General features: G+C 36.6%; 1 protein-coding gene across 6 annotated transcripts in view; it reads left to right on the top strand.

Moving 5' to 3' along the window:
- LOC113703887 (myosin-15) overlaps positions 1 to 19874 on the top strand; it is a 33164-nt gene that overhangs the window by 10248 nt on the left and 3042 nt on the right. For 4 of the 6 annotated variants that reach the window (XM_027225386.2, XM_072061315.1, XM_027225388.2 and 1 more), the window contains 20 exons: positions 76 to 177; positions 593 to 630; positions 725 to 851; positions 942 to 1115; positions 1755 to 1886; positions 2738 to 2847; positions 3486 to 3546; positions 3632 to 3809; positions 4515 to 4720; positions 5797 to 5916; positions 12698 to 12796; positions 13579 to 13800; positions 14111 to 14250; positions 14830 to 14941; positions 15137 to 15187; positions 15274 to 15363; positions 15514 to 15684; positions 15886 to 16038; positions 16678 to 16854; positions 17682 to 17819. In XM_027225386.2, the coding sequence (XP_027081187.2) occupies positions 76 to 177; positions 593 to 630; positions 725 to 851; positions 942 to 1115; positions 1755 to 1886; positions 2738 to 2847; positions 3486 to 3546; positions 3632 to 3809; positions 4515 to 4720; positions 5797 to 5916; positions 12698 to 12796; positions 13579 to 13800; positions 14111 to 14250; positions 14830 to 14941; positions 15137 to 15187; positions 15274 to 15363; positions 15514 to 15684; positions 15886 to 16038; positions 16678 to 16854; positions 17682 to 17819 (2601 nt within the window). The remainder of the gene's footprint in view (positions 1 to 75; positions 178 to 592; positions 631 to 724; positions 852 to 941; positions 1116 to 1754; positions 1887 to 2737; positions 2848 to 3485; positions 3547 to 3631; positions 3810 to 4514; positions 4721 to 5796; positions 5917 to 12697; positions 12797 to 13578; positions 13801 to 14110; positions 14251 to 14829; positions 14942 to 15136; positions 15188 to 15273; positions 15364 to 15513; positions 15685 to 15885; positions 16039 to 16677; positions 16855 to 17681; positions 17820 to 19874) is intronic. The other 2 variants (XM_027225387.2, XM_072061316.1) reach the window with 2 other exon arrangements.

Below are 19874 nucleotides of genomic sequence, written 5' to 3'. Positions count from 1 at the left end.
TGTTGTTTTTTAGATTTTGGATTGCCTTTTCACTTTGGAATGAAGTTTTCTTCTCACTTTGTTGCACTTCTCCAGCATGTGTTCAAGATGGAGCAGGAGGAATATCATAAAGAAGAAATAAATTGGAGTTACATTGAATTTATAGACAACCAAGATGTCCTGGATCTGATTGAGAAGGTTTTTTCTTAGCTCCCCCTCATTGCATGATTAAGCTCCGAGTATTATTGAGCAGATAGCATGTGCTGGAATGAGATAATTGGATCAGTCCAGCAATTCTTTAGAAATGTAGTTGGAAATCTGAATCTAATTTTTCTTGTTTCTTTAAACATATTTCACACTTGCATCTGTCTTGCATTTTTTTTATGAGAATGCTGCTCAATGTCCTAGTTGATCCATGCAACTTTTACAAGGAGTTTTGTCCTTGGGGTGCCTTACCTTTTGATAATTCTTACCTAGATACAGTTTTTCAGTATAAATGCATTTAGTGCAAGATTTAAAATTACATCTAGTTTGCCTTGACGTTTTGCTATCAAATGCATTTTACTTGCTGTTTTCCTTTGTTTTCATGCCTTTTTTAACCTGCTTTTTGCAGAAGCCCATTGGGATAATTGCACTTCTGGATGAAGCTTGGTATTAATATATCTTATATGTCAATTGGTGCGTACTGCTCTTTCGGGAATCATTTGCTGCTGCTTATCCTCATCCTGATTTCCTACCCTTGCAGCATGTTCCCTAAATCAACTCATGGAACATTTTCGAACAAATTATTCCAGAATTTCCGGACCCATCCACGGTTGGAGAAGGCCAAGTTTTCTGAAACAGATTTCACCATTTCCCACTATGCTGGCAAGGCATGTTGATGTCTTAGAGACTGCTTGAAAGTGAATTGAGTTTTATTATTGTGAAACTGGGAATTCTTTTAATGTTTGTTCTATCTGCAGGTCTCATATCAGACAGAAACATTCTTAGATAAAAATCGTGATTATGTTGTAGTTGAGCACTGCAATCTCTTATCTTCTTCAAAATGTCCCTTCATCGCTGGTCTCTTTCCTTCATCTGCAGAAGAGTTTTCTAGATCTTCATATAAATTTTCTTCAGTGGCCTCTCGGTTTAAGGTATGAATTTTCTACTGTTCCAAAGACTCGAAAACCTTGTCTTTACCAACGTAAATATGGTAAGGGTTATGTGGATTTTGGAACATGAAGACTTGAAGGGAGTATAGTTATGGTGGACGAGTAAGCACATCTAAGGACTAAGATATATCGATTTCTTTAGATTTACAGAGACGATCATTTTTTATTATGGGCCTTCAACCATGTAAATGGATTTTGAGAAGGCACTGAATGAAAAGTAGCAGAGAGAAGTATCTAATGCACTTCACTTTCGAAATGGTCTATTGGGACTGGTTATGTTGAGGGAGCAGTTGTCATCTATATCCTTCGTTGGTCACCTAAAATAAAATTAGATTGGGTAGGTAGGGCATCATTCAAGGAAGGTGCATTGATGCTTTGTTAATGTCATAGATCTTATGGTTGGGTCCATTTACATGCTGCTGTTGATTACTGTTCTCATTTAGGCTGGTTTATTGAGTGAGCTTCTGTAGTTTTTTTGGTTAAGCGCTGTTAATTTTCTAGTGAATGTATCATTTTCTTTGTTTGTTGGTTATTCTTTTGGATCTATCATGATGTCTGAAGTGATTCCTGACAGAAGTGTTAAGCGTAAGCACAAATATTTATGTTCTTTTTTGCTTGTAGCAACAACTTCAATCTCTTATGGAGATCCTTAGTTCTACGGAGCCTCACTATATCCGCTGCGTGAAGCCAAACTCTTTTAATCGGCCCCAGAAGTTTGAGAATCAAAGCATCTTACACCAGTTACGCTGTGGGGTCAGTATTATCTGTATTTTTTAGTTGCTTATAAGTTTGTCTATTCGAAGTTTCAAGTTAAGTATCATTCCATTCTCTTGATTTTGTATATTTGTTTTTGCTGCTCAAGAATATTAGGTTCCGCCATGTTTAGCTGTTGAATCATAATTCTTGTTTTTCCTCCCATATTACTATTGTTTATTTTATGTTCTGTTGTTGCATCACAATTTTGATTGTTCCATTCCTCGTACTAATGTTTATTTTCATTTATGTCGCACACTTTGCCAGCATCTAGTATTTTGCTTTCATGTTGCTTTCTTTGTTGAGGAGGTATCATTAATTATCAAATTATTTTCAGTGCACTGCTGCTTTGTTTGGATGCAATAACTTTGTCAACTCTCCCTGTATCAAATTTCAGCCTCATGTGCTCTTGTTATTATACAGTCAATTGGTCTGGAGATTATGCTCCGGCCCAATTCACTGAACATGATCAATTCAGGTAGATGTTTCAAGTATCTAAAGAGTGGGCTCTTAGGATAATTGCAACCTTGATGCTGAGAAAATAAAGATACATTCTTGTTGGTTGCTGTAAAGGGAATTGTTAGAGAAAAGCATCAACCATTTGACAATAATACAAAACCAGAAGTTAAATTAGTACTTGTTCTTTTGATATAAAATTTCTGATCCACCAAGTTTCTAGTCAATTTTGGTTGGTAGGTGCTAGATCCTACATGTCAATAGTTGTTCATTTACTGCAAAGTGTTTAGGGGTTGAAGAAAAGACAATTATTTTCTTCTGTAGAAAGAGTTTATATAAGTAAAACTGTGTGCTATTTTGAGGTCTCATATATTTGATATCCTGATATTGTGCAGGGTGTATTAGAAGCTGTTCGCATAAGTTTGGCAGGTTACCCCTCTCGGAAGACCTATCATGAGTTTGTTGATCGATTTGGTATTATAGCCTTGGACATGATGGATGGACGGTGAGTTAGTAAACGTTTGTTGAACTTTCTGAATGTATTTGGTGTAGGCCATATCTGGAGCTTTCACCTAATGTTCCCCTCATATGTCCATTTTCCAGTTAAATGCATTGCTTCTCAGTTGAACTTTGTCTGTTGTTGCTTTTTAGACCTACCCAAATGTTTTCATTGGTTTCAGTGTGGTTCTCTGTGGGTTTGCACTTCCTTTACCTCTTCTAATTCTCCCTTTCCTTGGTCACTCTTCTGAATTCTCCTTTGTCTGTGGGTTTATCTGTTGGTTTATGAAACTTAATGTGATTCCCTGTCATAAAGTTAATTTCACTAATGAACAATCATGATCCAATGACTGAAGAGCCTATTTTTTTTGTGGGTTTCGGTTCTTTGCCTTTTATTCATTTTGGGCGAGTAGGTTTTCTCTTGTTGGCTTACAATGTCTTCTGTACTTGGACAGTGAAATATCTACTTTGAATGGATCATTTTCCTTCGTTAATCTGATACATTTGCTGGCTTGATTTTGACTTTTGTTAAACTGCATAGCATAGAGGAGATAGTATATTGACTCGTACTTTGGCTTCTTGATCCTATGGTCTATAGGGAGATTTCAATGGATTTCACCAATATCCTTTGGTATCTGCTTACAGGTATGATGAGAAAACTATGACTGAGAAAATACTACAAAGACTAAATCTCAGGAACTTTCAGGTTGGCTTTGACTTGTTTGAAGTTATACCTAGTGGTTTCCTACTCAATTGAATAGAAATATATATCCTTGGGTTCTCTTTCTCAGTTGGGAAAGACCAAAGTTTTCCTCCGAGCTGGTCAAATTGCTGTCTTAGACACGCGTCGTGCAGAGGTTTTAGATTCTGCTGCAAAGTGTATTCAGGGTAGATTGCGGACGTTTTTTGCACGCAGGGATTTTCTCTTGCACCAGTCAGCTGGAATTTCGTTACAAGCATGCTGTAGAGGTCATTGTCTCCTCAACTATATCCATGAAAAGCTGCAGCTGCTCCTGTAAAAGGGACTTGCTAGCTTTTATTTGTGTTATCCTCTTCGCATCTTCCTTGATCTTCCTGGCAACAATATGAACTCCATTAGATGCTTAAATAAATTTATCGGCTGTTTAATTTCTTTTCACAAAATTATTAATGAGACATAACTAACAAAACATGATTGAATTTCTGTTATGGCCTAGTAAATGCAGGACTAATCGTGGCATAACTAAGTTGACTAGCCTTTGTAAACAAATAATAATGAAGGAAATGATTAAGTTTTTTTTTCCCATTTAATAAAGAAAATGGTGTAAAGATATGAGCAGACTGTTGTGCTTAAGCGCTGATCTCCTGCATCATCTTAAATACAATGTTTGTCTTTTTCCACTCGATTACTCTTTTAGGAGTTTATTTCATATGGGAGAAAAATAAAAAAAAATTAAATTATTTAAAGGATTGGAAATCTGCTCACGTGCTTTACCAAGTAGCATCTTTGTGTTGTATACTGAATCTTATTCATGACTTTCAATCCATTATTTATGGTTTATTGAAAATTTTTAATGGTTTGACAACAAAGTCTTTATTGAAATTTTTTTATGGTTTTATGAGAGAATCTTTTATGTGTTGCTTTTATGTTTATCCCAAGAAGCAGCACTTGAGTACGGTGCTTATGTTTTGCAGGTCATCTTGCTCGAAAACTGTATACTTCAATAAGAGAGGAAACAGCTGCTATTATCATACAGAAATATGCCCGGAGATGGTTGTTCAGGCATGCCTATGTTCAGCTTTACATGTCAATTGTATTCATACAGTCTAGCATCCGTGGTTTCTCTGCACGGCAAAAGTTTTTGTACAGGAAGGAGCACAGAGCTGCTTCTATAATTCAGGTAGAGAATTGTACCTTGCCATATTTCTTTTTTGTAGTTTTCTTCGAAACATTTGGAATATGGATGTGTAAGTTGAAGTACTTGGCAGCTTTGTTTTGTTCATGTTGTGATGTTAGTAACACATTCACGAGCTACATTTCTTGGAAGTGGACTGAATTCAAAACAATCTACTTCTCGCCTCAGTGAAAGTGTATAGTAGTGATTTATTTAAAGAACAAGAAATCATGCTCTCTTTTACAAATTACATGTATGTTTGGTTGGGCACAAGTATTGTGAGATGGTTGAAATTTTGAGTAGTTTGAAGAGATTTAAATAATTTGTGCAGCCTAGTGTTGGACAGTTGCATTTTTTGGTGCGTAAAGTATGTACTGGGAAAGAGTATGTTGTCCCATTTTGGTGGAAAGTGGGCAGACGAGGAACCATAGAAGCAAGATATTCTTGGATGATGGGAGATTATGATACTTTTAAGCCCACTGTGAGCATGCATTATAGAGTTGTTGAGATAGTCATGGATGCTGAAGAAGTTCTTTATTTTTCTCCTTTGGTGTATGAAAGACTTTCTTGGATTTTTTTCCTGCTGAACTCGCTAGTTATGCCGTAACCTCTCAAATTATTGACTGCTGGATGAGTAAATCCCTGTTAAATTCTTTACAATGTGAAAACACATAGAAGCATCAGATGTGTGCCATAATAGTGCACAATCAATACTTAACTGAACCAACGAGGGTTGCCTCAACTGGTGACATCATGATGCCTTTGCTGAGAGAAGCTTTAGTTCAAATCCAGCTGCTAGTGGACCCTGGTCTGTAGGCAATCTGGAAGAACCACCATAAGTCCCTGTGGGGCTGATGGCATGCTTTGGCCTTGGGATGGGGTAACCTCAGCTAGTGAATTTTTGGTACCAGGAGGAGGAGGAGGAGGAGGAGAAGAAATGAATACTTCACGTGTTCTAAACCCCTAAAATTCCCTTTTACTTTGGTCTCCTTGTGTTTGTATCCTGATCCTGCGTGTGTTGTCTTGTTAGTTTGCATTACAATTGCAAGTACATTCTGAACTGTTGTCTTGTTATCCCACAGGCTTTTTGGAGGATGTGTAAGATTCGCTCTGCTTACTGTCACCGGCAATCTAATATTATCGCTATACAATGTCTTTGGAGGCAAAAGATGGCTAAAAGAGAATTTAGAAGGCTTAAACAGGTGACCAAAGCGTTACTGATGCTTATAGCACGCTCGTCTGTTTTGAGACCTTTGTTGTGCATTAATGCTTGTTCCACACACCTTATTTCTTGTTTATTTATTGGACTTGGCAAGACACATTGTGAATGTCATTCAGGATAAAGGATGGTTAGCATTCAAGTAATTCTCATTGTTCAATTGCTTTTGCTGTTTACATTATTTATCCGATTAGAAACATGTATCTTGTGGTGTGCTAGTAATTTTCTTGTTCTGTTGAGCTAACCACTGTGGGAGTTCCTTTGTGGGTCCTCTTTTCTTGCCTTACTATATTTGATGCAATTTTCCAGTTTGGTGAAAATAGGATATGAACAAAAGTAATCTCTCCAGCCACTGGTTTAAAGCCAAACTGGTTATAGCTTTGTCTGGACTCACTTATTTCAGGCAACATCTCATTTTGAGTTTCTAGTGCGGATTTTGAGTGTTCCTTGACTTCATTCATTGTGTTGAATATTAGTTCAAACTAAGATTAGATTTGTGTCGGACAGATTTTGTTGATATATTGACTCGTTTTGCACACTAAGGCTGTGTTTGATAACCCAATTCAGTACTTAAACTTAATGGATTCAGATTTTAACATATGTAGACCGTTTGATAACCAAAATTGAACATCTGAATTAATTAAGTGACATTGAATTTTATAGACAACTTGCTCTCAAAATTAAGTGATAAGCTATTCACTTATCACTGAATGTGATATGCACTTAATTGTATTAGATTTAATACTTAACAATTCAATAACTTAATGGATTCAGACTTCAGTTTTATCAAATACACCCCAATGACAAGTTTTCTAGATCAAAGACTGAATGCATCTTTTGTGCATCTTTTCCATTTAAATAGAAAAACTCTGTACCTTCTCTCCTCCGTCAGAATATCTACCTCCCTAATGTATTAATTACAGATATGCTAATATACATCTAATATAGTAGACCATAATCAGCTCTCCTTGATTAGTGCAATTAGTAGACTAGATCCCATAAGCAGTTGTTCTTGTCTTTTGCTAGCAGATCAGATCCCATAATCAGTTGTTGCCCATGACTTCCATAAGCAGCTGTTCTTGACTTTTACTTTTGCTAGCAGACCAGATCCCATAATCAGCTGCTGTCCTTGACTTCCATAAGCAGCTGTTCTTGACTTTTGCATTTAGTAGACCAGATCCCATAATCAACTACTGCCCTTGATATCCCCCCTCAAATTGATGCTGGTTGACCAACAAGCTTCAATTTGTCAACCAGAAAATTGTGTCTATGACGGGAGAGAGCTTTAGTAAATATATCAGCAGTTTGGAGATCAGTGGTAATATGAGGAAGAGAAATAACATGATCATCATATGCTTCACGGATAGAGTGACAATCAACTTCAATATGTTTTGTACGCTCATGGAATACAGGATTAGCAGCAATGTGAATAGCGCTAGTATTATCGGCATGAAGGGGAGTAGGTGCAAGTTGGGGAAACCCAAGCTCACCTAAGAGGCCTCGAAGCCAAATGATCTCAGAACATCCAGAGGACATAGCACGATACTCTGACTCAGTAGAGGATTTAGACACCCTATCTTGCTTTTTGCTTTTCCAAGAAATAAGAGAATTTCCAAGAAACATGCACCAACCAGTAATTGATCGTCTAGTATCTGAACACCCTGCCCAGTCAGCGTCGCTATAGGCTACCAAATGAATAGGAGAATTTTTGGAGAAGAATAGACCACGAGAGGAAGTGCCTAGTAAATAGCGAATAATGCGACGAACAGCAGCTAGATGGAGATGCCTAGGCGTCTGCATAAATTGACTAACTTGTTGAACAGCAAATGAAATATCAGGCCGAGTAATAGTTAAATAGTTAAGACTTCCCACCAATTGCCGATAGAGAGAGGGATCTGAGAGAAAATCACCCTCATCACGGCGATATTTAACATTTACTTCCAAGGGAGTATCAACAGACCGACCATCTTGAAGACCTGCCAAAGCAATTAATTCCTGGATGTATTTATGCTGATGTAAGAAAATACCAGCTGAGGTAGAGTGCACTTCTAGGCCCAAAAAATATTGTAGAGGACCTAAATCTTTCATATGAAAAGAACGTTGAAGATGCTCTTGAAGTTGAGATATTAATGCAGAGTCATTTCCTGTGATAACAATATCATCAACATATACCAGAAGTAAAACCAGTCCCTTATCAGTCTTGCGAAGAAACAAAGAGGAGTCATACTGGCTCTGAACAAATGAGAAGCTAATAAGGGTAGAACGGAACTTATCAAACCAAGCCCGTGGAGCTTGTTTTAAGCCATAGAGTGAACGTTTGAGCTTACAAACATCAGAAGAAGATGTAAAAAAAAACCCTGATGGTGGAGTCATATAAATATCTTCTTGAAGATCGCCATGTAAAAAGGCATTCTTAACATCCATCTGTCGCAATGACCAGCCTGTAGAAGCAGCAATAGCTAGAACAAGTCTAACTGTTGTCATCTTTGCCACAGGAGCAAAGGTCTCCTCATAATGTACTCCATACTTTTGCCGATTACCAAGAGCTACTAATCGTGCCTTATACCTTTCAAGTGAGCCATCAGATCTCAATTTAACAGAAAACACCCATTTACAACCAATGGGCTTAACACCATCGGGACAAGGAACAATATCCCAAGTATGATTCTCCTGAAGAGCTTGAAGTTCCTCATTCATAGCTTTCACCCAACATGCTTGTTTAGCTGCCTGTGAATAGGATGTAGGAACTGTAGTGTCAGTTATAGTGGCAGAAAAACCATACCGATCAGGGGGACGACTAAGACGTAGGGACCTTCGAAGAGTGGTTGGAGCAAGGACTGGATTAGTGTCAAGAAGAGGTTGTGATGAAGAAGCCTGTCGTCTCTGATAAACAATCCCAGGTTTAAATCGATCAACTGGTGGAGCAATATCATCAAAGCTAGGAAGAACAACACCTTCAGACGAGGAAACATGGTATGGAAAGTAGTGCTCATTTTCAAAGAAAATCACATTTCTAGAAATGTGTAGATGATTAGCAATAGCATCATAACACAAAAATCCTTTATGAGTTGTACTATAACCCATGAAAGCACATTTTACAGATTGAGCTGTAAGTTTGTGACGCTCATGAGGAGGTAAGTGAACAAAGCAAACACATCCGAATGTGTGTAGATTGCCATAATCAGGATGTACACCAAAGAGACGATAATAAGGAGAATCAAAATTCAACCGTTGAGAAGGTAGACGATTGATTAAATAAACTGCAGTGGATAAAGCTTCCACCCAAAATTTAGATGGAACCGAAGACTGCAAGAGTAAGGTGCGTACCATATCCAACAAATGGCGATGCTTACGTTCAGCCACCCCATTCTGTTGAGGGGTATAAGGACATGATCGTTGAGATAAAATACCTCTCTGTTGCAAAAATGCTTGAAAGGCATGTGACATATATTCCCCGCCATTGTCAGAGCGTAAAACTTTAATGCAAGTAGAAAATTGTGTTTCTACATAAGCTACAAATTTCTTAAAAACAGCAAATACTTCAGCTTTAGTACGCAAAAAATATACCCATGTGAAACGACTATAGTCATCAATGAATGTCACAAAATATTTATATTGTGCATGTGAAACAACAGGAGTAATACCCCAAACATCACTATGAATGATCTCAAAACTTGTATTAGCATGACCACCATGACTAGGAAAAGGTAATATTTTACTTTTCCCTAGTCTACAAGTAGAACAATCAAAAGACAATTTATGATTAAAACACTGATCCTTGCTCCCCAGAAAATCGTGCTTTATTAAATGAGATAAAATGACATTATTTGGATGACCCAATCGTTGATGCCATACTTCAACTTTATTGTCAACAACCATAGAAGCCAAAGACAAACTACTTGGAACTGAAAATTGCAAAGGAAATAGTCTGCCCACTTTAGGCCCCTTCGCGATCACCTTCCCCGACACCTGGTCCTGCACAAGACAACCATCACGAGAGAACCGTACATCACAGTTATTATCCACCATCTGACCAACAGAAATCAAACTAGTAGACAACCCTGGAGAGACAAATACATGACGAAAAGAAGGTCCAATATCACCAATGGCTGTAATTGGAAGATTACTGCCGTTAACAATCTGAATATTTTGTGTACCAGTATATTGCCGTAGATTATGTAGTGATACAGATGAACCAGTCATATGATTTGATGCTCCAGAATCAACTAACCAAGGAGTAGAAACAATTTTACCTTGACCTTGAAGTCCAAGAGCAGAAAATGCTGAAAGAATCATTTGTTGAACCATTTCTGGAGTAAGTGTTGTGGCTGTGGATGTAGAACCAATAGTGTTAGAGTCTTGGACAGCACCTTGAAAGGCTTGGACTCTTCGATTCTCAGGGCGTGTAGGACAGTCCTTGATAATGTGTCCAATTTGCTTACAATAATTGCAAAATTTCTTTCCACAATTGCGTGCAATATGCCCAAGTTCCTTGCAACTATAGCACTGTACTTGTCCCTTTCCGCGATTCTTCCCTTGAGCAGCATAGGCAATATTGACAACTTCAGGTATCTCCTTTGATGTACCTATGATAGTTTGTGTAGCCATTCTCTGTTCTTCTCGCAACAAGTCACCAAGACATACGTCTAAAGAAGGAACTGGGTTTCTATTTAACAATCCAGCTCTAATCGCCTCAAATTCAGGCCTCAGTTTCATTAGAAACTGGTCACGCTTACTATCTTCGTGAACCGCTTGAATACCGGCTAAGGCTTCGCTTGGTACCTTAGAATAGATTATACCAGAGTATTCACTCCATAAATTAAGAAATCCAGAATAATACTGCTCAATAGAGAGATTACCTTGGCTATATGTACTAATTTCCAATTCAAGCTGAAATCTTCTTGCTGTATTATCTTGATGATATACACGCTTCAAATGATCCCACATCTCCTTTGCTGTATTAAAGGAGCGTAAATTGTTCACCATATGAGCTTCAATAGATTCTAGAATCCAAGAAATAATTCTAGCATCCTTTGCCTCCCATTGACTAATTTCCTTTCCATCTCTAGGTGCTGTAGAAGACCTGTCAATATGACTCCAAAGCTCTTTGCCTTTTAGAAACATCCTAAATTGAAATTCCCATGCCGCATAATTTTTTCCAGTGAACTTGATGGACAAAGATTCCGTATGTATTTTTCCCAAAGAGTTTTCCATAGACATTCTTTCAAAAAAAAAAACAAAGATCTGAATTACAAGAAAAGCTGCCAACCACAATATGATTGACCCAAAAGGATATCCTGAAACCAAATGATTGATCAAAATAATCAACCCAAGAAGGATAACAACTCAGAAAGTTTGGAAAGGCTGAGAAATTCAAATAACTGGCTCTGATACCATGACAAGTTTTCTAGATCAAAGACTGAATGCATCTTTTGTGCATCTTTTCCATTTAAATAGAAAAACTCTGTACCTTCTCTCCTCCGTCAGAATATCTACCTCCCTAATGTATTAATTACAGATATGCTAATATACATCTAATATAGTAGACCATAATCAGCTCTCCTTGATTAGTGCAATTAGTAGACTAGATCCCATAAGCAGTTGTTCTTGTCTTTTGCTAGCAGATCAGATCCCATAATCAGTTGTTGCCCATGACTTCCATAAGCAGCTGTTCTTGACTTTTACTTTTGCTAGCAGACCAGATCCCATAATCAGCTGCTGTCCTTGACTTCCATAAGCAGCTGTTCTTGACTTTTGCATTTAGTAGACCAGATCCCATAATCAACTACTGCCCTTGATACCCAAGACTAATAGTGGTCTTAATAAGAAGAAAGAAAATAATAAGAAAATGCCTAAAAGTGTGTATATTTGATAACCTATGCTTTGTGCATGGTGAATGTGATTATCTGCATGAAGGGGGCTAAATTTGTTTGCTCCCAGATACTAAGGTAGTAAATTATTCTTTGTGATATGCATCCAAGCATTGGGAACTGATTTCACAGAATACAAGAGATATTATTTCACAATTTTTGTAGGAAGTGTCATATCCTGTGTTGAGACAAAACCAGGAAAAAAAATAGGAGTGTATTTCTCAGGGTTATTGAATCTTTATCTTTTCTTGGGGAACTACATCTGAGAGGTGATTTCGGGAAAATTTCTTTTATATGTAATTTGAACTGATATTATTGACTAGGTCATGAAAGCTAGATTCTATGCTCACCAGTACCTGGTTCTTCAATGTCACTGAAAAGTGTAGCATCCTTGTTGAGAGAGGGGGATGCAGAAAATTGGTCTAGATGTAAATGAGAGTCTTCTCCTCTAGCTTCGAAATGATGACTTGGAAAAGCATTTCTCATAAATATCCTAGGTGAAAATTGAGGGCTGCATGCATTGTAGTGTTTTTGTGTTGCTTAAACCATATGAAATGCCACGAACACTATGCATCCTTGCTATAGGATGGTATGTTAATGGTTGCGATTAAAGTGATGACAAATATTTGCTATTTTAATTTATATTTTTATAAATGTGCTAATTACAGACAATCAATTTTTTGAGAATATTGATAAGGCTTACACAAATAGATTTGATATAAATTGTTTGGGGTAATGAAGTGTCTCAGAGGTCTTGGCATCTCTAGTAGTTTGCAGCTGCCGGACCTTTTAGCATCTATTGTTTTGCCTGTATTGGTTTGTTGAAATAAATTTTGCTTGTTATTTCGTTGAGAATCATCCTTTTGTTGATTTATCCTATTTTTCTGTGTGCAGGAGGCTAATGAAGCTGGTGCCTTGCGTGTAGCGAAGACCAAACTTGAGAAGCAGTTAGAAGATCTTACCTGGCGATTGCACTTGGAAAAAAAATTACGGGTACTAATTTTTAATTTGTATATTATGTTGTATGTGTTGGAGTTCTTGGATTTGTAAGAATACCTTTCAAAGTGTTGAATAAAGTTTCTTGGCTTTTGTGTTCCTACAGAAATCTAGATTTGTTTTTGGTAATAAAGAAATTCAATTTGATGCTTTATCGACTCTGGCTAACCTTGTTCCTAGGAGACACCTTGAGTAGGAGGCTACCTATGGGAAGGTTACATGTACGAAGCAAAATGTGTGTTGTTGTTTTGTGAGGGTTTCGAAACATTTTGCCTGGCGCTTTAAAGTTGAATAAATATAGGGTATCAAGATATTTAACTGCTTCACCCCCCTTCCCCGTGAACAAAGAGAAGAAGCTGATGTAAGTTTCAAGTTTGTCTTATTGGTATAACAATGTCTAGTGCTTGAGATCACTGACTTTGTAGGTTGATTGCTCTTGCTTGATTACATGTAAATGGTAAGTCATTTAGACCAATAAGCTAAATTGCAACTGTGGCGCATGTTTTGTAGAATAGGACCCTGTGAAATTCAACTTTTGATCAGCACATTTGCTCACTTAGATGATTGGTTCTGTTTTTGCGACAGTATTGCAGATTTACATGATGCTTGCTTTGTTTTAGCTCATTAGAAGTGTATTCGGCTGGTTGTGACCAAAGTAGTACACATTCTAACTTTCCAATGACAAAAATGGGGTTGATAATTTGCAGGTTATATGATATAGATTCTTCAAGAGATACTTTATTCTTTATATATATGTAAACAAAATCTGCAAATTTCAGGTGTCTAATGAAGAGTCTAAGTTGGGGGAAATATCAAAACTTCACAAGACTGTCGAATCGTTAAGCCTTCAATTAGATGCTGCAAAACTTGCTACAGTCAATGAGTTCAACAAGAGTGCAGTGCTTCAAAGGCAATTAGAACTATCAATGAAGGGGAAATCTGCTTTGGAAAGAGAAGTTGTGGCTCTGTCTGAATTAAGGAATGAAAATGAGATTTTGAAGGTAATTCTCTGATTTTCTTCTTCTTGTATTGCATTAGATATGACCAATCTACCAGGTGGTGTCGCTACGTCTTTAGGTATAGATTTTGGTCATTTTGACTACTCTTAAAAGTCAGGAAATGGTCAATAGTATTTCTTCTTCTTCGTTTTCTGTCTTTCTATTTGTCCTTCTAAATTACAGTATGCATGAAGATTGTCATGCATCTAATTATCTGATTTCTGCCAGTTGGTATGACAAATTTTTGATTTGTTTGTAACATCATTACATATTTTGAACCTTGATGCATGTGTATTTCTGGTTCTTGCTGCAGAATTCTCTGATTTCCTTGGAGCGGAAGAACTCTGCACTAGAGCGCGAGCTTGTCAAGGCTAAACAAGATACCAGTTCTACTATTCAAAAGCTGGAAAAAGTTGACCTCACCTGTTCAGAACTTCAACAAAATCTAAGAAGGTGCTCTTTCATATTGTATAATTTTCTGATTCTGTTATGACCCTCATTTGTAACTGTAAAGAATAAGAGATAGGAACAGTCCAACACTTAAGCTCTTGCTTCCAGATGGTCATGGAAGTATCATAAAAGGTTGCCTCTAAATGTCAATATGGGGCTTTATTATTATTATTATTATTATTATTTTTTCATTTAGGTTAGGGGGATCTATTAGGAACATGTTTGCTTGATGAATTGGCAATTTTATAAATATTGGATACCTTTTTAATGGGGTAACTGGGAGTTTTGTTTGCATAACTGGGCTAATTCTAGCCACCAAAAAGTTATTCTTGGTAATATTCCTGAATTATGTGATGGATTAGTTTTCTTTCCCCGTTGTTATTCATAGCAAGCTTTTGAAAGTACGCATTTATACAGTAAACTACTACAAAAATCTAGGGAGCTGCTTCTTACACGTATTTTGTTCGCTATCGTTTAACTTCAAGTTAAACTCAATTGTTGTCTCACCATGTTTCTTTTTTTTTTCTTAGCGTTTTAGAAATTGCTTCTTCTATTTTTTATCATCTTTGTCTTTGTGATTAGTTTGGAAGAAAAGCTCTCAAATTTGGAAGATGAGAACCATGTACTTCGACAAAAAGCAATAAGTGCAACTCCAAAGAGCATCCGTCCTGGTTATGTCAAGCCTTTTCTGGATGTAAGAACCATTTGTGTCATAGTTCATATATGTTTATATTATGCTTCACACTGTTTTGTTCTTGTTTGGTTTTCACATTGCCAAAATGCATTCTTTGAACAATGGAATGGCTTAACCTCAGCTGTATGTGCCTGCTGAATAACTGAATTTTCTTTGGTAATACTGTTCATCATTAGCTTGATTTCTTCTCCACAGAAATTTTCAGGAGCACTTGCTCTTTCCTCTGCAGATCGGAAGCCTTCATTTGTAAGATTGGATCTCTGGCACTGTCGGATAAATCGTGCATTCCAGTTTGTTTTCCTATGTACTTACACTAAATTTTTTTGACTTAGGAGTCACCTACTCCGTCAAAAATTATAGCTCCTCTATCACAAGGGTTATCTGATTCTCGCTACACGAAATTAACCACTGAAAGGCACCAGGTTTTCTTCTTTCCTTGCGCTAATTTGTGAATTTTATGAATACAACTTACTGTTGCTTTATAAAAAAAATAATCAAATGTACCTTGATCCATGAAGCAAGTGCCTTTTCTTACTTTTCTCATTACTCCTAAAGATAAAGGTCTTCTGCAGGAGAATTATGATATACTTTCAAGGTGTATAAAAGAGAATTTGGGTTTTAAAGATAGCAAGCCGGTTGCTGCTTGTGTCATCTATAGATGCCTCCTCCATTGGCATGCCTTTGAATCTGAGAGGACTTCGATTTTTGACTTTATCATTGAGAGAATCAATGAGGTTCTAAAGGTGATTTTCGCTTTTGAACCCTGTACTGTTCCTCTTGTGCCTTTGACTATAATGCAAAACAATTTTCAAAGTCAACAAATAAGTAGATAATATTAAATGGTTTTAGCCTTCTTGATGCTTGCAATTTGTTACTGATCAAGCCAAAACGAAAATGCAGCTTTGAAGCAATTGATAAGTTATATGCTTTTGTTACTGTTTTAGGTTGGGAATGAGGATACAACCTTGCCTTACTGGTTGTCAAATGCATCCGCTCTTCTGTGCCTTCTTCAAAAGAATTTGCGGTCCAATGGATACTTAAATGCAAATTCTCACCGTTCCCCTGGTTTCACTGGGCTTAATGGCACCGTTACACATGTAAGTTATCCAATGAGATTGATCAGTCATTTACTGTTTACTTTTGACTAATATGTACTCATTTTGGTGAACTACAATGTCCCATTCGCTGAGTGGGTGTGCTGCAGCTCATAAGTTATAACTGGTATTAAGCAATATTTGGTGGTTGATAGTATCATAACATATTTTACTTTTTGTGCAAGTGAATCTTTCCTGCTTTAGTTGTTTGTTCCTCTGGGTGTGTTAATGGGGAACCATATTCACTTAATGTCTTTGAAAAATGCACCTAATTACTTGTTATTATCCGGGTCTGCATGTTTGCCTCCTGTTATTCTTTCATTGTATCTTTCCATTTATCTTGGATTTGTAGGGCAAGTAAATGTGGCATGACTCGTATGTTTCATATGCTTCATAGTTCAACTTCTATGGTAGGATTGGCTGTGGTACACTTAGCTGTGTTCTCTGAACTACTTACGGCGGTGAAACCTTTGTGCTTTTCTATGATTTTATTATGCTTCATAGTTCAACTTCTATGGTAGGATGGGCTGTGTTGCACTTGGCTATATTCTGTGAACTGCTTACGGCGGTGAAACCTTTGTGTTTTTTATGATTTTATGCTTGAGTGGTACTTATGGTTAATTTTGAATGTCACCTTTTCAGGTTTCAAAATCACCATTCAAATATATTGGATTGGAGGATGGTTTATCTTTTGTGGAAGCAAAATATCCTTCACTTTTATTCAAACAACAGTTAACTGCCTGTGTGGAGAAGATTTTTGGGTTGATACGTGACAATCTGAAGAAAGAAATATCCCCTCTTCTGGGTCTATGCATTCAGGTGGGTTCCTCCCTCCCCTCGCTGACATGCATACACACAACCCATGCCCAAGATTTAGAGCAAAAACAAAAAAGAGATTTCTGTTGATATGGTTTACTTAACTGTAAAAGTGCTTGGTTGCATTCCATTTCCTATGTTTTTGAACTTCTTTTAAAGTTTGAGCTGATTTGATTGCGGTTATGGCTGTGAAATGATTTAGTTGGTTTAGGTTACTGAATCTTCTTTAAAACGCACCTTCAGTATCTTTACCAAATTTCAGTATAAATTTTGTGCTTTTTTTTTCTCTTTCATCTGGCTATTTTTGTCACACGAAGAAAATAAAACTTTATGTATTTTCAAGTAAGACAATTTCTGAAGCTGAAGTGATGCTTGCATGCGTTAGAACGACGTGAGAACTGGAAAATTTTCCTTTTTGCATGGTTGACTTTCACAACTATAATTTTGGCTTCCTTTCATTATCCTCATAATATATTATAAATGGTAGAATTTGCTTTCTATATCTTTGATTTTGACTTGGATTGTTCGGAATTTAGCTTGGCCTTTTTGCTCGTGTGTACTAATTGCCTAAAGACTTCCATCATTTAGCTCTGTACTAGAAGAGTGTTCACATTCTTCTAACGATAGCTCAGATGTTAAGCACCCAATTGAATTAAAGAGCAAAAGAATTTTTTTTGCTTGTTAAGATTTTCGTGGTTTTGAAGTAAAAGTTCTTGCTTCAACTGTGCATATTTTATTCCTAGTGTTTAGTCATAGTTTTGGGAATTTTTTCCAGATGTATTAATTGGATATGTACTAATTGCTTGGTAAAATTTTTTGCAATTCCAAAGGCTCCTAAAAATCAAAGAGTACATGGAGGTAAACTATCACGATCACCCGGAGGAGTTCCTCAACAGTCGCCAAGTAGTCAGTGGGATAGCATCATCAAATTTTTGGATTCCCTTATGAGCCGTCTTCGAGAAAATCATGTATGTTAGACTTCCTCTAAAATTTTTGGGTAGTAGTTGAACTTGAGTTTCTTTTATTGGTTTGCCTTTACTATTATTTCTTCTTCTTGTTCCTTTTTTTTTTTTTGGGCTGTCTGAACCTAAATGCCTCATTATTCTCATACCATTTAAAGGAATCCCAATGGTCTCTGTTTAGGTTCTAGGCTTTGGGGTTTAATATCAGATACCTCATTAACCTTGTGAAGTGGCACTTAGCAAGTGCTTTGTGCTGTTTGAATCCAAATTCCTTATTGCTCTTGTTACCATGTAATGGAACTTCTGGATGTTCCAAAAGGAATAAAGGACAAGCAATATATTTGCAACTGGATGAAAACACTATTTGAGGAGGCAAAGTAAAACGTGAACCATTCCTTCTATGTGGTGAAGTTTCTTTTTGTGCTTGAGGAACGAAACTATCTGAAATCTGAATTTGACGGATTTCAAGAGCTGAATGACTTGCCATGGGTTAAAGAAGCAGCTGAAATGTTGAACGTTCTTTTGAATGCCTAAATACATTTCAACTGCTTTAGACTGACCTGTACAGACAGCACAAGTGGGCAAACCAAAATTTTCATATGCAATAGTTGTCTCCTTTATATCTTACCCTTGAATGATGACCACCTGGTCTCATTGGATAATCTTAAAAAATTCTTTTTTGGCACCTATGCAAATACGCTTTGTCAGTTTTTAACAAATCTAATTTTTTCAGATTTCTATGCATTAACATGTGGTAGTCATCTCTATTTTTTGTGATGCCATCAGGTTGTATTTTGTACAGTTGTAATCTTTGTTTTGAGTTGTGATCTGTCTTTTGGTTTATGATCCGTGCCTTACTTCTGTTTATAATGATTGTATCTCTTATAGATTAGCAACTATGGAAAAAGCGTAACATCCTTCTTGGTCTCTGTAAACTAAGAAAAAAGGGAGAGAAAATACTCTTTTTCATATCTTTGGACTACACAATATACAAATATATATACACAAGTGTAACCTAATTTAGATCCTAAAATTATGCTAATTTAAATCAATCTACTACCTAATTAATATATGATACTATAATCATATGATACTATAATTAAATCTTTCCTAATATTTACAATAGCAAATATTTCCATAGATCACATATCTTCAACACTCCCCCTCAAGATGGAGCATAGATGTTAATCATGCCCATCTTGCCACAAATGTAATTAATTCCCGGACCATTTAGACGCTTAGTGAAAATATCAGCTAACTGTTCTCCAGTTCTCACATGACTGGTTGAGATCAAGTTTTGCTGGATTTTTTTCACGAACAAAGTGGCAATCAATTTCGATATGCTTTGTTCTCTCCACTTGAAAAATAGTTTTGCATCTTCCCTTAGCCGAACCTTCTTTTCTTCCCCATCAACGGGTGGGTCATCAGTGAGATGATCATCTCTATCGATGCTGCGCAGATATATCCGAATAGTTTTACTCCAATCCAAAAAGTTTTTTCCACTCAATTTGTGATCAGTAATTTTTGATGTTGTAGGAATAACATCAGAAATTTCTGTTTTCATCTCTCTACTACTACCTTTCATATTTGCCATTATAATTCACACAAGAAAGACCTAAAAGTGACTCAATAGGGTCACGTCAAAAGACAAACTGATAACAGACCTAAAAGTGACTCAATAGGGTCACGTCAAACTCAATAGGGACACAAGAAAGACCTAAAAGTGACTCAATAGGGTCTCATCAAAAGACAAACTGATAACAGAGCCTGAAGCTCTGATACCATGTAAACTAAGAAAAAAGGGAGAGAAAATACTCTTCTTCATATCTTTGGACTACACAATATACAATTATATATACTACCTAATCTAAATCTAAATCAATCTACTACCTAATTAATATATGATACTATAATGAAATCTTTCCTAATATTTACAATAGCAAATATTGCCATAATATCAGATCACATATCTTCAACAGTCTCGATTAAGTGTTATATTGTTTTTGGGGTGAAAGAATCTTAAGAGGCGTTTGGTAAGTGGGTTTCAATGCCAGGAATGGG

This window comes from Coffea arabica, chromosome 8e (genome assembly GCF_036785885.1).
Source record: "Coffea arabica cultivar ET-39 chromosome 8e, Coffea Arabica ET-39 HiFi, whole genome shotgun sequence".
Lineage (NCBI taxonomy): Eukaryota > Viridiplantae > Streptophyta > Magnoliopsida > Gentianales > Rubiaceae > Coffea > Coffea arabica.
The sequence above is the reverse complement of the archived record's forward strand: the minus strand, read 5'-3'. Positions and strand labels throughout refer to the sequence as shown.